Source organism: Equus przewalskii, chromosome 22 (assembly GCF_037783145.1).
Source record: "Equus przewalskii isolate Varuska chromosome 22, EquPr2, whole genome shotgun sequence".
Lineage (NCBI taxonomy): Eukaryota > Metazoa > Chordata > Mammalia > Perissodactyla > Equidae > Equus > Equus przewalskii.
Genome location: NC_091852.1, coordinates 25,918,771 through 25,937,705, shown reverse-complemented (window position 1 = coordinate 25,937,705; position 18,935 = coordinate 25,918,771). Strand labels below are relative to the sequence as shown.

Below are 18,935 nucleotides of genomic sequence, written 5' to 3'. Positions count from 1 at the left end.
ATTAAGGTATCACTTGAATACTGACTTAAGTTCATTTAGTGTGTTGAATAAATACTAAATCTGTCCCAATAGTAACTTTTACACTAGGATTTTGAAAATAGGTAAAGAAAATAATAATTCAGTGTTAGAATCTAGGCTCTCAAGGCTGAGGAAGATTCGTCCTGAGCTAACATCTGTTGCCAATCTTCCTCTTTTTGTATGTGAGCCACCACCATACAATGGTCACTGACAGATGACTGGTGTAGGTCCACAGGCAACTAAACCACTAGGCCACCAGGGCTGGCCCTCAAGGCAAGTTCTTAATACTGTTTTCATACAAACATTTAAAAAAATTCTGTTGGGGGAGGGGGACTGAGGAGTGACTGTTGGGTATGAGGTTTTTTGGGAGCGAGATAAAAATGTTCTGCAATTAGTTTATGGTAATGCACAATCCTGTGAATACACCAAAAAAGAGTGAATTATCTCAATAATAAGGTGTAGAAAAAATATTTCAACCATATTCTAGCGGCTATTACACTAAATATTGTACACTTTCTAAATTATTAAAATACATATGAAAAACCTAATATAATAGAAGAGCTAAAGAGAAACCCTTACATACTAAATTAAGCCAGGTATTAGGATACTAAAAACAACAAACCTCTTAGGAGCCATAGATGACTGAGCTTTTAGTAAGGAGCCCTTATTGTATTACAACCACTAAACAAACAGAAACAAAACAAACAGACAGTAATAGACTGAACATGACCCCTAAATGATTTCTTCAGAAAGACTACTATTTGTAAAGAATCTTGAAATGGAAGGGTTTGCTTCTATAAACAAAAACATGAATGAAGTCCTCAACAGCATGAGCACTTACTCATCATACTCGATATGATAAATAACGTCTTCATCAGCAGCAACAGAGTCTGAATTAGACGTAGAGGGTACATTGTCCAATTTATTTGTGTTCTCTTTGGAATTATGATTTACATTTCCATTAGTCCTTTTACAAGAACTGCCATTCTTCAGTGGAGTTTTGCCACGTGAATGTCCATCAGAAGCTCTAGTAACACTATGTATACGTGCTTCAAACCAAGCACCAAGGCCGACATCTCTGGCATCCACCAATTCATTTACCTAAAAAAAGTTTAAAATTAGTTAATGAAGCTTAATTTCATCTACTGCTTCAAAAACCTTAATATAACTCAACTTATTTTGAGCATTATCCTGGTTAACAATATTTGTAGCTACTCATGTTTAATTTCAAAGATGAGATAAAAAATATTCTTTGGATTATACTGTCAAAACTGTTATTTACTAACATGAAAATTAACTTTCCTCCCAGTTTCCTTCAATGCAATAGGTGTTTTTAACTACTCCTTACCTGTGTCTACATTAGACTTTTAAAAATGTAATTCTTATGTACTCAGGAGTTGTTCTGGCAAGGCATTCAATAAGAATGTCACTAACAAAAAGCCAGGAATTTAAAGTATTATGATTGTTTTATTAATTTGTTCCACTAATTTCTTCAGAATCCTAAATACACAGTCCAACCAGAAAATATTAAACAGAAAATACAACTCAAAAGTGAGGGAATCATGCACACACACAAAGGGAAGAATCTGGTGACTCATCCACACAAAATGGCGTTAAGTTCCACCAACAGTTAGTAACTCACTAGCAAATGCATTATTTAGTATCTCAAACAACAAAGATAAAATAGAAAAAGAACAGAGCTATAAGATGCAAAATGGATGCAGTCAAGTCTAGTGCATGATCCAGAAGTGAACTGTGCAATCTGACAAAAGGAAAACAGAATTAGAAAACAGGAAAACCAGAAATGAAGAGTTACAATACAGAAGCTGGATTAAAAAATTCTCTCCTAAAAAACCTGAGGAAATTGGTCTAAAGGTACAAGCTCTTTCAGGAGCAATAACCAAGAGATATTCCCAAGAGATAAGTCCTTAAAAAGAAAAAAATTACATCACTAATACAAGATCATCACCTAATCAAGCTAGCTCTTCTTGAGGGTATAAGAGATCACTTAAGGTATCCAACAGAATTCTGACAGATGGTATAGCTTGGGGGCAGAGGGAGTATGTACTAAAAGTTAAATACCCATATGTCAGACATTATGCAAGGCTCCTTTACTTAGGCTTGTCTAACTCTAACAACCTTAATTAATAATTCCTATTTTACAAGATAAGGAAACAAAGGCTCTGACAAGTTAACCTGCAAGTGAAAGCTAATGAAATGTAAAGCTAGGATTTGAAGACGTCTCGAACTTGAATATGTTCTTGCCACCCTATCATGAAAGCTTGATGACAAGATAAGTAAATAGGAACGTCAAAGGTTAAATGATAAACTTAGAAATAAGGTATTAAAAATGTAAAAAGGTTTCAAACCACCAAGCTAACACAGAAGGTAGAATGTGTATAGACAAAATTAAAAATTATTATCACTACCAGAAGAGGTACAATATTTGACGGAAGGCACTGCAGGTAACAAACACAGCAGCAGTAAAACAGCTTGAAAGACATAAGGTTCACTGTAACACAGGAATTAAGAGTTGAGGAGAAACGAAAAAGACCTAAGGGCCAACCAGGCTAGACATAACAAAGAATCAGAGATGGAACACAGTATATAGTGCATAAGTTAATTCATGCATTAAATAGATACAGGCTCTTTCTTTCATAACGGTCACTCACAAGTTTAAAGACATTTGGTCTCTTACAGTCAACACTAGCTAAAACAAAAATAATCAACATTAAGGTCTATCAGACTTGGGAGAATAAACTGAGGCTACTACTTTCATAGCAAATCAAAATGTAAGAGGTTTCATACAGCACTACACCATTATTATTCTAGCAGAGAATGGGGCATATAGTTGATACTAAAACAGTAACAGCAAAAATACATTTAGCAATACAAACCTTACTATACAACAGTAAGAGGTAAAAATGAAATAACGAATTTGCATATCAAACGCAAGAAACTAGCAGGCAGATCCAGTATCTGGATACCTCAATAGTTGGCAATACAATTGGAGTTAAAAACCTAAGTCAATCTGAGAGTACTGCCGTTGCTTAAACATCACACATAAGAGAGAAGTCATTTGCTCACAAAGCTAGTGAGGGCATTCTTTGTAAAAAGTAACCCAAGTTTTATAAGTGGAAATAAGAACTACAAATTCTATTAAGTATAGTTAACCACTCATGACAATGCATATAAACTAAGTCTAAAAACATGCTTTTGAAGATGGTTTTGAAGATGGTTCAGAACAGAATACTTAAACTTGTTTGATTAACATGAAAACAGACGATACTGCCACAGTAACTTTCTTAGTAGTAATCCAGTCAAAATTAAGAACTAAAAAATATGTCCAAAACTGCAGAATATACAACACCAAGAATGAACCACTGTAAACTACTGACTTTGGATGAAGCTATGTCAATGCAGGTACATCAATTCTAACAAATGTCCCACAGTGGTGGAGATGTTCATAATGAAGAAGGCTATGCATGTGTGTGGGTAGGGGGTATATGGGAAATCTCTGTACCTTCCATTCAATTTTGCTGTGAACAGAGAACTGCTCTAAAAACTAATTTAAAAAAAAAAAAGGAAGAACTGAAGAGTAATTAGCCAGAAGACAGCAGCAAAAAAGCACAGAGGAAGACAAAAGAGGAAAACAGAATATGTGCATTTGTGTGTGTCTGTGTGTGGTGGGAGGAAGGTCTCAATTGCACCCACAGGATTTTAATTTATGAAGGTGACTAACAACATGAAAAATTAATTTGGAAAATTAATTACATTTCCCAAGAGAAGGGGCCAATCCATGCAGGGCCATAAGGGGAAGCACCAGGTTAGATTAGGAGGCAGAAGGAACAAAGTGATAGCATGGCCCAGAGACTTTATTGAATTTTCCGAGGAAAAGGCAAGTCAGTGAAGGGGAAATATCTTAGGATTGGCTAGTTTGAATGATGTTGGCAGGGTCCTGGCTATAGGGGTGGTCTCTAGTTGTCTGGTACCTGAACCCTGGGTGGTTAGAGCATTGAAATATTGGTTGGTGTGTGAGAGTAGATAAAGGAGGTGGCTGGGGTTGCGGACTCTGGATTGGTTGGTTTGTGTAAGAAAGGTGGGCTCACTTGTTTACTGTCTCTTCCTAGCTAGCCCTGAAAGAGGTCATCTATCCTCAGCGAGCAAGCCTGCCCCCAAAATGTCAAAACAAAAAAATGGGGAGGGGGATAAAACATACACACCAATAATGGGGGACGGGTGTGTGACTGAAAAGTCATGAGACAAAGTGAAACAAACAAACAAACAAGAAACAACCAATCACATAAATCTAAGCTTAAGAGCTGGATTTATTCATATCAAAACTATAGGCACATTTAGAGAAGAAGGTGTCTTCCATGTCCAAGTATTTGATATCAAGAAAACCCTGAGGGCCGGCCCAGTGGGGTAGTGGTTGGGTTCGTGTGCCCCACTTCAGTGGCCCGGGGTTTGGATCCCTGGTGTTGGACCTACACACTGCTCATCAAGCCATGCTGTTGCGTCCCACATATAAAATAGAGGAAGACTGGCACAGACGTTAGCTCAGGGACTATCTTCCTCAAGCAAAAAGAGGAAGACTGGCAATGGATGTTAGCTCAGAGTCAATCTTCCTCACCAAAAACCAAGCCAAACCCTGAAGCATGTGGGGCAAGGGGAATTCATTAAAAAAATAAAATACCAACAGCAAATATTTGAGGATTTACTCTATGGCAGGGATACTTCTAAGCACTTTGTATGTTCTATGGAAAACACACCAGCTCTGCAGATAAACCTAAGTCTTTGTGTATCACCTATTAGGAATAACCTTGAACAAGTTAGTTAACCTGTCCCAGCCTCAGCTTCTTTATAAAATAACATACTTTGCAGTGTATTAAGAAATTAGGTGACAAAAATCCACATGACGTGCTAACCTAGCAAGCACACAGTAGGCACAAATGAAACAAGTGTCTCCTTCCACTAAGTAGAAGTATGTTCAATGTTAAGACTCATTAAAACTCAGATATAATCTTATCACGATATTCTGCTTAGTAAACATATTAGCAGTTTACTGTTATGTACATTGTCTCCTTTAATAATTACAATACAAAGTCATTCTTCTTTTCCAATGACGTTTAGAAGTGAAATACACTTGCCCTCAGCAGATACACAGCTAGAAGTGGAAGCTAAGTTGATAAAGGTTTCCCCAACTCTGAACGTGACTCTCTAATTATACCATGTTTCTTAAGAGTTACAAATTAAAATGGAACGTCGTTTCATTTAAAGTTCAGAAAGAAGAAAATTAGGGATGCATACATAGGTTCAAGGTTATTAAGAGGTTGTTAAAGGGTAATAGGATAAAGTTAATAAAAAGCAAAGAATTGATTACCATAGAAGTTTGGGTAGTAGTTAGAACTAGGTAGCAGGAAGCTAATCAAGAGGGGGCACATGGGAAGTTCCTAGGGGTAGTGCTATTCTATTTCTTACTTTGGGTGTTGTTTATGAATGCTGACTTTGTAATATTTCATTAACCCCTACTTTTTTGTGTTGTCTATTATGCTTCATAATCAAAAAGATTAAATGTCAAGAAGCCGAGTTGCACTGCAGACAAAAGACAGGAAATACTAAAATATCCATATTTTTACTTAGTAATTATTGATAATTTTCCTTTCATTTCCCACAATGAGCATAAGAAAACATGCAAAAAGTTTAACAATGCCACACACTTAGCTAAACCCTCAAAGTTTACTATCATTATTCTAAAAAGTTACTTAGACCAGGATGACAGTCATTTCAACAGTAGGATTTTACGTGAGTTGTACAAAGCTTCCACATCTAAAAACCAGAATTAAAATGAATTTAGGTATCAAAAGTCTACCTCGTTTCAAATAAATTACTTTCCAGAGTCAGTGTGATTCAATTTGTGTTGTACAATGGGAAGATGGACCCAGCTGCTGCACAATCTTCCACAGGCGCTCCTAATTTGATAGTGATATTTAGTTTCTTACAACATATGAAAAGATATTTGTAACTGACCAAATGTTGCTCAAAGTTATCAAATAGGGCAAAACAAGAATGATATTGGATAATACCTTCAGATTAAAATTTCATCTTAATATATTAAGTTTAAATGTTTACCTGTGCCAGTTTTGAGTAACTCTGATTTGAAAAATTCACTTTTTTTATTTGCTTATCATGAGGTTCAAAGAAAATTTTAGGCAAAAGGAAGAAAAGCCCCCAAAATTTGTTGAATCATCCATAAAGCAATTTTAATTACGGAAAGCTCAATGTATAAGGGCCGGCCCCATGGCCGACTGGTTAAGTTCGCCCACTCTGCTTTGGCAACCCAGGATTTCGCCAGTTCGGATCCTCAGGGTGGACATGGCACTGCTCATCAAGTCATGCTGAGGCAGCGTCCCACATAGCACAACCAGAAGGACCTACAAGTATAATATACAACTATGTACTGGGGGACTTTAGGGAGAAGGGAAAAAAAAAAAAGATAAAATTGGCAACAGATGTTAGCTCAGGTGCCAATCTTAAAAAAAAAAGCTCTATGTATATAAAAGCAAAATCTTTACAAAGCAAAAGTAACATAGGAAAGAATTCAAGATAAAGGCAAAAAAAAAACCACCCAATTTTTAAGTGATCTAGAAACAATGAAATTTTTTTGTTTTAAGATTCTTTTTCTTCCTTTTCTCCCAAAGCCCCCTGTTACACAGCTGTGTATTCTTAGCTGTGGGTCCTTCTAGTTGTGGCATGTGGGGTGCCAGCCCAGCATGGCTCGATGAGTGGTGCCATGTCCGTGGCCAGGACTCGAACTAGTGAAACCCTGGGCTGCCGAAGCAGAGCACGTGAACCCAACCACTCAGCCACAGGGCCGGCCCCAATGAAATTTTGATATACTTACCATTCAGAGACTTTCTCTAAGGAAAATAGACAAAATTCAAAGCAAAATCAAAATAGTTCAAAAGTAGCAGCTTCTAAGCATTTTCAAGTTAGCCAAAAAGTATATCTAATAAAATTCCATGAAAGCAAGGGCAATATCATTTGTTTACTCCTCTAATACATAGTACAAACTTTTACCAGATATCCAAATATTCATTCAGTAAATGAATTATCCAGAAATAAGCACTTCCAAACGAAAAATAGCCAATAGTCAAAATTTCAAATACCTGTGACAATTACTGAGCTTCATCCAAAAAAAGCAAGTAAAAAATCTGTTACCCTCTTTAACAAGGAAGGTTAAATGTAGCTTTGACTAACCATATTACTTTACAAATAACAGTAGCCTTTTGAGAGTTTAAGTGCCAGGTTCTAAGTGTGTTTCTAAATGAAGAAAGGGAGACAACATAAAATTTACTCGCCAAGTTTGTACAACTCAGAAGTGGTTGAACTGGAATTTGAAACCAAGTCTGATGACAAAGCTAAAGTCCTTAACATCTATGCTATATATTAATATGAAACATAAGAGTGTTAAAAAGAAAAAAGTTAGGTACTAGATGTATCTGACAGCCAAAGCACTAACACTGAAAATAAAATGCAAAGATCTGCTGAGAAATAGTTTCCCATGATGCTCTTCTGAGATAGGTTGAGGGGAGGGGACATAGCAAGGTATTGAAAAGTGTGCTAAACAGAAAGAATTTAAATTGACCAGAAATGCTTAACCTTGAATAATCTCAGATCTGTAGATACATAAAGCTGGCCCTCCTATGAGAACAAATTCATACCTTCACTGCTCAAAACAAATCGAGTCAAAAATAGCAACCTCTAAATCTAAATCATTGCCCTTATCCAAAAAGTTAAAAATAATGTAAGCTTAATATACAGGTAGTTACATAAATATTTATAGCTATATGGATGTACAAGAGTTATTACTCATACGTATATTTACTCACTCTGTCAGCTGAGGGCCCTAAAAGCAATGACACCTCAGTGGCAAGGAGCATACCTAGAACTTGGATCTTGGTTTCTAACACCATTCTCCGATTAAAGGAACCAAGCCTCCTTGGAGAAATGGTTGAATCTAGGCCCGGGGCAAGAAATAGTCAAGATGAGCCTGGAGCACCTTCTAGCACCAGAAAGTGCTTTAGCAAAAACAAACAAAACACACCACAATAATGGGGGTATGTTGAAGGGACACAGGAGAAAAAACACCCATACTGATGTAAATAAATGACTGACTGAATAAATAAATGGGGGAAAAGAGACAAGTCTCCCATGTAGAATTACCAATAATTTTTGTAGATAATCTGCCCTCACGGAAGTAGAGTACATAGCTCCCCACTCCTTAAGTGTGGGCTGCATATAGAGACTTCACCTCAAAGAACAGAGTATAGAAAGGGGAAGGTGAGGGAGACTAACTTCACAGTGAAGAAGCCTGACAAACACTACCTCAACCAGGTGATTAAGGTTCACATTAATGGCACTTAGTTAGTACTGATGTAAAACGCATTATAATTAGCAAACAGAATGTTGACAGTATGTGCCCTAGATATGATGTGATGAAAATAACACTTCATCTCTGTGGTCTTCCTCTTAAAATTATGTAAATCCAGTCAAACAATGAGGAAAACAACAGATGAATCCTAATAGAAGGACTTATAAAATACCTGACAAGTAGTCCTAAAGACTGTCATGGTCATCAAAAAGAAAGAAATGTCTGAGAAACCGTCACAGCCAAAAGGAGCCCAAGGAGACATGACAACTATTCAATATAACACTAATGTAAATCCAATGTAGTACCCTAGATGGGACTAAGTAGATACAGTTAAGATACAGTTCAATCATTACATCAAATGTACCATACTAATCTGTTAATAACAGGGCAAACTTGGTGTGGGATATCTGGAAACTCTGTGGTATCTTCCCAATTATGCTACAAATCTAGTAAAACTGTTCTAAAATAAAGAGTTTATTTAAAAAGCAACAATGTGAAAAAATATCAACATAGAAAGTATTGGTAACTGAAAGGGATGAAATCAATGGGTGATGAAGACAACAGTACGGCAATTGGGCTTTCAATATTAACAATTCCGTCTGAACTATGAGCACTACATAAAGCACTGTCTTAATTTATAAGTCTTGCCCATATGATGTAAGTTTATTTCCAGACTTTGTGTTGTTACTGAAAACTTTTTTTCTCTTTTACTAAATGATTGTAGCAAGGGAAGCAACTGGTATTTAAACAGCCACCTTACTGATTGCTCATAATGCCCTAATATGTTTATTTTCTCAACTTTTCCAGGTATTTATAAGTAATAACTTAGCCTTCTCCAATATTTACACTTTGTTGTTCTCCTGCCTATCTGTATTATCTAGCACATCTAAAAAGATTTTAAATAGCAGCAGTATTAACTGGCTTCCTTGTCTGGCTCCTGTCTTCAATGGTAATACTTCTGGCTTTCCCTGCCATTAAGCATGATGCTGGGTGTGTTTTATAATATTCATCTATTCCACCTGTACCTCTTACCAAGAATTTTTTTTTAAATCAGAAATAGATTCAAATTTTTATTTAGATGCAAAAAACATTTTCAATTAGATCATTTGTTTTCTTTGTTTTATTAAGATAAATTGTATTAAAACATTTCCTAATAATGAACTATTCTGCTTCTTGACAAACCATTCTTGGGCGAGGTATTCTTTTAATATATAGTCATAATTTTATTTGCTAAATATAACTTAGGTTTTACATCAATATGTAGTGAGACTGGTGTGGTTTTTGTCATCTTTTAATATCAGTGTTATACTAAATTTATAAAGCAATAGGAAGCTTTCCTTTTTTTAATGTTGTGCATCGATTTAGGTAACAATTATCTATTCTTTATAGGTTAAAAGCGATTCATCAGTGTAGCCACCCAGGCCAGAGACTTTTGAGATAACAGCTTTTTGCCAGTTTCCTTGATTCTTTCTAGATATACAGATCTGTTTGCACTCTTCCAGAGATCTAAAATTATCTCTATTTGCATAAATAATTCACCTCATCTACCAATGTTTAATTTTTAGCCCTGAAAATGCTCTGAAAAATTGAGTCTGGGTCCCAATTTACCCCAACCAGTAAAAGAACTAAGAAAAAATAGTTATAAGGATAGGACAGGATGAAGCAAAACTGTCATTCAATTATTTCTACAAAATTTACTAGAACAGAATTTGAAAAGGTTGGATACAAAGGTCAATAAATCAATTGCATTTCTATATATCGGCAAACAAATCTCTATTTTAAAAGATAACCATTTATGACAGCATCAAAAATAAAGCTACTAGAAATAAATCAAGATATGTAAAGAGGCAACTAATTGAGAAAGAAGACAAAGATCTAAACTAATGGAGACATCTATCTATCATGTCCATGAATGAAGGACTCAACATTGTAAAGATGGCAATTCTCCAAGCTGATCTACAGATACATCACCCATTGAAATCCCATCAGATTATTTACCTGCAGAGTTTTGACAACCTAATTCTAAAATTTTTACATGCACGTGTTAAAAGCCAAAAACCAAGACACCCTTGAAGAGGAATTAAATTTGGGAGATGGGGGAAAGCGAAATTCAAAATAGTCTACCAGGCTACAGTACTTAGTACAGTATGGGCAGAGGGCACACAAACAGATCAGTGGAACAAAGAAGAGGGCAGTCTGGCAGTATGCTGTGACTGAACAACCAGCACTTCTCTTTCTAGGTAAAAATTCCTAAAGAAATTGTTGAACACGTGCATCAGGATACACACAGAAGGTTCAAAACAGCACTGTTTGTACCAGCTGAAACTGGAAACAGCCCAAATAGCTATTAATCATGAATTAGATAAATACATTGTGGCATGTTAATAAAATGGAGTAACATAATAGTGAAAAAATACAGCTATACGCATGAGACTCCAAGTTGAGAAAAAGAATTTTATCATATAAAATTCAAATATAGGTAAAACAACAAAACATTTATTGATACGTAACTAACACTAAAGAAAAATAAAATGATTCTAACAACGGAACAAGTAAGTTTACCTCTTAAGGAGAGAGAAGGAGAAGCATTCTGGTAGGGGCACACAGGAGGCTTTAAAAAGGAACTGGTATCATCCTACTTCTTAATCTTGGTGGAATTACACAGGTGTTTGCTTTATTATTCTTTAAACTGTATACATACATTTTATACATTTGTCTATCTATGTTTCACAATTTTTTAGAGACTACTTTCAAAAGTTAAAGTATTCACAGCCCAGTCTTTGCCTTCAAACAGGAATCAATGCTTACTTATTCAAAACATCCTGAGGAGACTAGACATCTATATTCTCACAAGTTGAAGACGACTACATACCTTATATATTCCAATGCCAGGATCAACAAGAAAATCACGAGTTGATGTTGATGGCTGACTGGAACTTCCCACCCGTGGAGTTTTCTTTACTTTAGGTGGACTGTTAGAACAGGGTTTGGCCTGTACATCGGTCTGTTTTGATGTGCTAGGAAGATCAGGGTCTGGGCGAACTAGTAGCTGAATTATGTCATTCAGTCCAACATCATAGTCAAATAAAGTATATCCATTTTCCAACTAGAAAAAAAGATAGAAAAAGATTAAAATGCTTCTCTCAAAACTTGATCTTTCTACATCTTTAGTTACCCAAGTGTCCTAACCAAATTATTAAAATAAAATTCACAGCATTGCAATTTAGTGATCTTGAAACCAATTCCTATTACTTTATGGTCTATGATGTCAGCATCTTCTCAGGACCTCAATAAATTCTTAAGAATCACTCCATATTACCTATAGGGAACAGTGATAGCCACTGAAACCAAAAATGTAGCATTGTGACCTCATTGCTTAGTAGAAAAACTCGATTTCTCACCAAGTTTTGTTTATTTTAATGAACAGTGACTGAATCCACTGCAAGAAAGAAAAGGTGAATTTTGAAAGTAGGTTGTTTTATGACTGTGTTCTTAAAGACATTAAGTTAATCATTTTATTTCTGAAGCACTGTAATTTTTCTTAAAAAATCAAGTAGGAAAAAAAAATTCAAGCAATAATTACAATTCTTCCTCATGCTATTCCGTTTGCCTAAAGTTCTCTAATTCTATCCATCCATAAGTTACCAAGCTGGGGCCGGCCCCGCGGCCAAGTGGTTAAGTTTGCGCGTTCCGCTTCGGTGACCCAGGGTTTTGCCGCTTCAGATCCTGGGCGGACATGGCACTGCTCATCAGGCCACGCTGAGGCGGCGTCCCACATGCCACAACTAGAAGGACCCATTACTAAAATATACAACTATGTACTGGGGGGCTTTGGGGAGAAAAAGCAGAAAAAAAAATGGAAGAAAAAAAGTTACTAAGTTGCATCATGGAAAGTCTTCCGGAATGAATAGTGAATAAATTATCTTATTTTGGTAAAGTCTCTGTAATAGATTGAACTATTCCCCCCCCCCCCCAAACCACCACCTCCTGCCAAAATATGTTGAAGTCCTGATCCTGAGTATCTCTGAGCATGATCTTATCTGGAAACGGGGTTTTTACAGCAGTAACGAAGTTAAAACTAGGTCGTAAGGGTGGGCCCTAATCTATTGTGATTGGTGTTCTTATAAAAGTTGAAATTTGGACACAGAGACAGACACACAGAAGGAAGATGTAGAGCTAGATAGGGAGAGGACAGCAACATGACCGGGGTGATGCATCTACAAGCCAAGGAACACCAAGGATTGCTGACAAACGCTAGAAGCTAAAGGAAGCAAGGAAGGATCCTTTCTTAGAACACAGAAAGCATGGCCCTGCTAACACCTTGATTTCAGACTTACAGCATCCAAAACCACGAGACAATGCGTTTCTGTTGTTTTAAGCTACCTAGGTTGTGGTACTTTATTACAGAAGCCCTAGGAAACTAATAGTCTCCATTTTGTTTCTTCATAAAATTTGGTTGGCCAATTCACCATGATTCAATAAGAAAACTAAACTCCTTGAAGATCAGAACTATCACTTCCCCAGAAATATTACCAATTTAGTCACTGTTCATTTTTCCTCTTTGTATATAATACCTGTCATCATCCACAACTCTCTATCACAATAAGATCATATTTGAGAAGTCAACCAAAGGGAAAGAATGAAAGTCTGTCTTTGAATGATAAACTCACTAATGTACTAGATAAGTAATTTTATTTCAAGTGGTCCAAGAACACACCAAGCACAATGCTGCACATTACAGTTGTTCACAAATGTCAAACAGAACAAGGGATCAAGAAATTCCCAAGTTTCCAATGGGGGAATTAAATTAGACACTATCTCACAGGTTAACCTGCTTATTCCAAATGAGCCTAAGGAGTCTCCCAAGTCAGTAAGTAGATAAAACCTCATAGGGCTAAGGATGTTAATATTGCTTACCTTATGAAAAAATAAGAACTCCCTCTAATCCTGAACACCTGGGGGAAAAACTCAAAGAGCAAAAAACTATACACTCACAGCTTCATTTTTGATATTCTTCAATAGCTTTCCCCACCCTCCGCTCCCCCAACCCCTGGCAAAAGTAAGAACACCCTAATGTTGGAACACCTGAAAAAGCACAACTTGATTAAACATAAAACTGTTGCAGCCTATGATAATTAAAAAAATGGAAGTGTTCAAAGTAGGAAATAAAAAACTAACAGCATAGAACACACAAATTAACTGGCAGGGCATTCCCCAAAATGAAGGTAGCTGTTAAGGTGGCAAAATAACTGGAAATCCAAAGCGTTTCCACAAACATTCTTCCATTGAAATTTGAGGCACAAGAGTCAGAGGGACCTTGGAGGCATTCTTACACTCAACCACTCTGACTAGTTTCTACCAAGTGATCAAAGTAAACATAAGCTGCTTCAAGCTGTACTTGGTTTGAAAGGAAAAGCAATGTCTGAAGTTGGAGTAAACACTAAGCTTATCAAGGCAAAGGGCCCTATAACAGAAGTTAGGTCCATGTTAACATGTAAACACCTTTCCTCCAATTATTCATGCTTGCTATGATAGCCACTTTTACCCAGATTACCTACTTCCTTAATTCATAGCTATAGTTCCACTTTTCCTAAAACAGTGATAATGTCCATTGCATAGCAACTTCCACACAGCTAGGCCATCATGAAAAGTTGAAGAATGTTGGAATGATTTGTTACTTGAAAAGTAGTGAAGTTCTCCCATTAATTTAATGAAAGTGTAGACTGAAAGTTACCTGTCACTTAAATTATGCTTTGAGTGGGGAGAAAGGGATTGGGTCATTTAGAAACTACAAATACCTATGAGTTTCAGGCTTGTAACTGTAGTCCATCAATGTCTCATAGCAGAAAATGTTTGAGAACTGCCACCTGAGAAGACGAGGTTGTAGGATTTACAATACTAGAGAGGAGGGAATGGTTCTAGAATTTGTTTTTGCCAGACCACATCCTTGAATTTTTACTGAGTTGAAGGAAGAAATTCCAGGTAACAGAATTGCAACCATGATGCAAGGGAAAACTAGGAAGCAAACACCAAGTAGCACCGGCTGAGAAGGCAGTGAGGAAGTCATTCCCAAGGGGCTACTGATAAGGATATAGGTGGAGGGCATTAAGTTAATAACTTCCATGTATCTTTCACATCATACAATATATACATAACACACACTCCTTTAAATAGGCAAACACTTATTTTATATTCCACATGAAAATGACGAGTCTGGGGGCAAAAGGGAACTAAGTTTTTCTTCAGCTCTGGTTCAAGCTCCACATGTACAATCTATTCTAAGGCTATCTTTATAGTGGTACAAGGGAAAAAATGAAAGGAGGAGAGAGAATCCTTTTAAAGTAGGAAAAGCTGTAGATTCCCAAAAGATTTAGAGATTCACCAATGTAACTCTTCCTTTAAAAAACCCAACTCCAAGGGTGTGTCAAACTCAACCTTCCAGAGAAGGATATCTAAATAAGGTTACCCTACTCTAACCAGAACTCACAGCCCTGAATTGCTCTCTCCATTTTGACCCTCAAAAGTGGAGTCACTTACACAATTACGTTGCTTCTCAAATTTAATTTGCATACAGATCACCTGGGGACCTTGTTAAACTACAGATTCTACTTCAGTAGGCCTGGTGTAAGGCTGCCAGGTGAAGCTAATGCTGCTGGTCCTGCTGATCCAGGGACCAAACTTTGAACAGCAAGAAACTAGCAGGAGACTGACTATCCTTCAACATTCATTTTCAAACTCTGGTGTTCATCAGAATCTCCCAGGGGTCTTGTTAAATTCAACTACTTGCAATTCTGTACTTGCTCAGGGTGAGCTAAACATCTATAATATAACTATCACAAGTGATTCTGGTAGACACCAAAGATTAAAAGCAGCAGACCTAACATACAAAAGGGGGGAGAAGAGGGAAAGGGTACCATTTACATCACAGACAGTGTAAATTTGTTTTTATTTATGACATTTTTCACCATGTGGCAGTGAAGCATCTTGAGGAAGGGGTGCCTTTTTCTACCAAGCACAAAGGCATTTTATAGGACAGCAGCAGCCCTGTGATGCCAACTGAGCAGTTGCCTGCTATAGACAGACTACCTTGTCCAAGGACTGTGGACTCCAAAGAGGAAAGGAGAATGAAGATAATAGTCACTGCCATGGCTACTTGTCAGTTCATAAGGAAGTAAACATAGCTGGAGCATTGTCTTCCTTCTCTGTCTCCAACTCAATGGGGAACCAAAAGTCCATTTCTCATAGCTATTGGTTTATCACTGAGCTGAAAAAATCAAAGTAGTGAGTTATCAACTGTCCTGGGGTAAGAAGCACAAAGGGCTGTTTTCCTCAACAGTTTTTCCCCCGAACCTGGAACTAGCTTCCTAGTTTATTGGAAGTCTACTTTGTTGTCCTAAATGTAACCCAATCTCTATCTTTTCCCCAAGACAGCCAGGTGCATACTTTCTTTTAGCTGTTTGATAATTAGACTTTAGGGATGTTGCGCAGGAATACATTCTCATGCTTCATTTCTGGTTATCTCTAGTGGTGAAGTCACCAAAGTAGCCCAGAAATTCATGTACTATTGTCCTTAGATAGAAAATAAAATTGTGAAGACTTGATTGCATGCTTTTCACCTTTGACCAAAAGATAAAAAGGTATCAGCCACTGGAGGCACAGCAACATAAAGCTACATAGTGTTTACTACACATACAATTATCTCAAAAAGTTTACAACTAAATTGAACACCTGTTTTTACAAGTCAAACACTAAAGGATCAATATAAAATTGGCTGCAGACATATCAAAGATGCTATCACTTTTTTAAAAACAAATTAAAACAACCTCTGCTTCGTTCTTTATCAGAGTGTAATCTTCTTACTCTGAAATTTCTGGGCAGTTTTTGAAGAGTAAGCCTATGAAGGGGAGAAAAAATATTCCTTTCAAATCCTTCGTAGCTGTAGGGAAACGGTTACTTCTACCAAATCAGAGAGCTACATTTATTTCAAACCAAAGGATTGGAGCCAAACTGCGGTCTGTCAAATGGAGGATGCCAACTTTCTCAGTGGCTAACATTTTTTGAAAAAAGACAAAGAGACAAGAAAAACAGGCGGGGTCTGGGTCTCTAGGTGCAGACCATGAGAGACTTGTAGGATAGGAAAAAATCTTCAATGGGCCAGACCATGGCCATACAACACAACGACCAGGGACGCCCACAAGACACCCTCACCGCCAAAAACAGTTTCAGCCTTCAAGTATGTACCGCTGGCTATGCTCCAGGTACTGTTAAAAGCGTGGGTGAGGGGACTATTAGAAGGTGAGAAGTAAGAAGAGCAGTCTGTTATACTCCTTCCCACTCTGGAAATAACCTTCCTGGTCTATACTAGGCAGTTTAAACCCGGATCCCGGGTTACATCAATAGCTCCTTCAACCCAGGTCTCTAATCTCCCCCAAGACAGATTTCAATTCTAGGAGGGTGAGAGAGTGGGGCAGAAGTTCCGGAAACCCTTCGAACCTTCAGTGTGTACAAATCTCTTCTACGCGAAGAGGCAGAGCTAAGGTTCTTGTGCCCAAGAGAGAGCAGTATCTGTTTCCCCCTGCTACTTGGGAGCCGGAGCGCGGAAGAGCCACGGAAGCGATGCGAGCCGTTAGCCGGATCAGCGCTGCTGGGAGCCGGAACCGCCGGCCCTCCCCACCCGCACTGTGGCATGGCCGCCAGCGCCTGCTGCCCTCCCCGCCCTCCCGGGGCCCCGGACCCGGCCGAGCGCGGGAAGCCAGGGAACCCAGGCGCTCTGACGGGCTGTGCCTGTGGCTGCTGCCTTTCTACGAAAGGGCGGCGAGGTCTCCGCGCTCAGGGCGCCCCCGCCTCCGACCCCGCCGGGCGCACCTGCACTCGGGGCTGGCGGGGACCCCGCTGCGCCCCCTCGGCGAGCCCAGGGCCCGCACTCTCAGCCTCGCGGGCTGCCCACCCGAAGTAGAGCCAGGTGCGCTCTGCGCGCGGGGCGCCCCAAGCCCTCCGGCCGGCTCAGCTCACGCGTCCTGGAGGCGCCCGGCTGCTCTCGGCCCGGGCTTCCCGAGGGGCGCGCCTCACCTGCTTGCCCCGGTAGAAGAGGCGCTGGCACTCGGGCCGCACGTCGAACAGCGCCCACACCCGCTCGCGCAGCTCCTCGATTGTGGCTTTGCGAGACACGTCCTCAATGGTGCGCGTCTGGGAGCCGTCGATGGTGCGAACCTGGATCCACATCTTGGCGCCGGGAGAGGGGGCCGGCCCCGCTTTGTCTCCCCCTGCGCTCGGGGCGCCGCGCCCCGCCCGGCCCGCGCCGCTTTCCCGGCCGCTCTGACTGTCCGCGGCCGGCGGGCGAGCGTGCACACAAGCGAGGCAGACCGACCAGACGCCGGGCCCCAGAGGCGGCGGCGGCGACTCCTAGACCCCGCGCCCTCCCAGAGGAGCTGAGGAGGGAAGGAAACCGGAACTAGTTGGAGGCGCCGCCGCCACCGCAGCCCCTGCCTCACAAATAGGAAGAAGCCTTGTCTGCGCCGCGCCGAGTGTTTACTTATAGAGCTCTAGCTCCCACATGGAGGTCACGGCGCCAACCCGGATCTCGCGAGACCCACGCTGGGCTCCGCCTTAAAGAGGAAGCGACTGGGGAAGTAGCTTTGGGCGAGAGAGAACTAAAATGGGCGGGTGCGGGGAGGGCAGGGCGGGGCTGGGGAGGCGGAGCTTCCGAGAGCCGTTATTTGCCCCTCCGCCTGCACCTGGGGCCCTGGACACGCCCTCTAGCCTTCGGGTTTCGGGCGGTTGCAAGGCCGCCCACACCGGTTGCCGTTTTGGTCTTCCTTTGGCCGCAGGGGGCGGACGCCTCCTCAGGCCTAGCGGATACGGTTCTGTAGTCTCAACAACACACGAAAAATTAGAAACTCTGACGTGCACTTGGATGATCATGAAAAGGAGTGCGGGCGAGCGCGGCCTAAATTTCTGAGAAAGCACATAAGTAAATGAGCCCGCTCCACCCCGCTCAGCCGGACACTGCCCGCCACGCGGCCTGGCGGGGCTGGCCGCCAGGGAAGGCCCCGGGGATCCTCCTGCTTCGCGAACTCGTTTCCCGCCGGGCCCAAATGCTGCCTTCGCGCGGAAACCCACTTCCTGGGGTTTCCCGCCGCTGGGCTGAGGTGGCGGCCCCGGGCGCACAGGCCGCGGGTCCTGCTGGGATCGCCCTCGGGCCCGCCGCGCTCACAGCCGGATCTCCGGCCGCTGAGGTGGTGGTGCCGCCGCCCGGAGGGCCGCTCCACAGCCGGCCGTTTCCGTTTGCGGCCCTTCCGTAATCTTGCGCCTCGGGCCTAAGAGACTGCGGGGTCATGGAAAACACCGTCAAAGGCTGCAGAACTAGACAGCTCCGAAGAAAGAACCCCAAAGATGCTACTAGGAATAAATTCTCAGAAATGGGCCCAGCGCAGCATTACCTAACAGTGGCCTTATTTAAATGAAAATATGTCTTCATAAAAAG

The 18,935-nt window shown here is 40.2% G+C and overlaps 1 protein-coding gene across 12 annotated transcripts in view; it reads right to left on the bottom strand.

Annotated features, from left to right (window-relative positions):
• The window catches only part of UHRF2 (ubiquitin like with PHD and ring finger domains 2), a 121,624-nt gene extending 102,911 nt beyond the window's left edge, over nucleotides 1-18,713 (bottom strand). For 10 of the 12 annotated variants that reach the window (XR_011531584.1, XR_011531585.1, XM_070590136.1 and 7 more), the window contains exons 1-3: nucleotides 17,522-18,055; nucleotides 11,325-11,558; nucleotides 860-1,119 (exon numbers count right to left, since the gene is read on the bottom strand). Coding sequence is in view for 10 of the 12 variants with exons in the window: in XM_070590136.1 (XP_070446237.1) it covers nucleotides 860-1,119; nucleotides 11,325-11,558; nucleotides 17,522-17,674 (647 nt within the window). In the remaining 2 variants the exon portion in view is untranslated. Of the gene's footprint in view, nucleotides 1-859; nucleotides 1,120-11,324; nucleotides 11,559-17,521 lie in introns of all 12 variants that reach the window. The other 2 variants (XM_070590139.1, XM_070590140.1) reach the window with 2 other exon arrangements.
• Nucleotides 18,714-18,935: the final 222 nt, after the last annotated feature.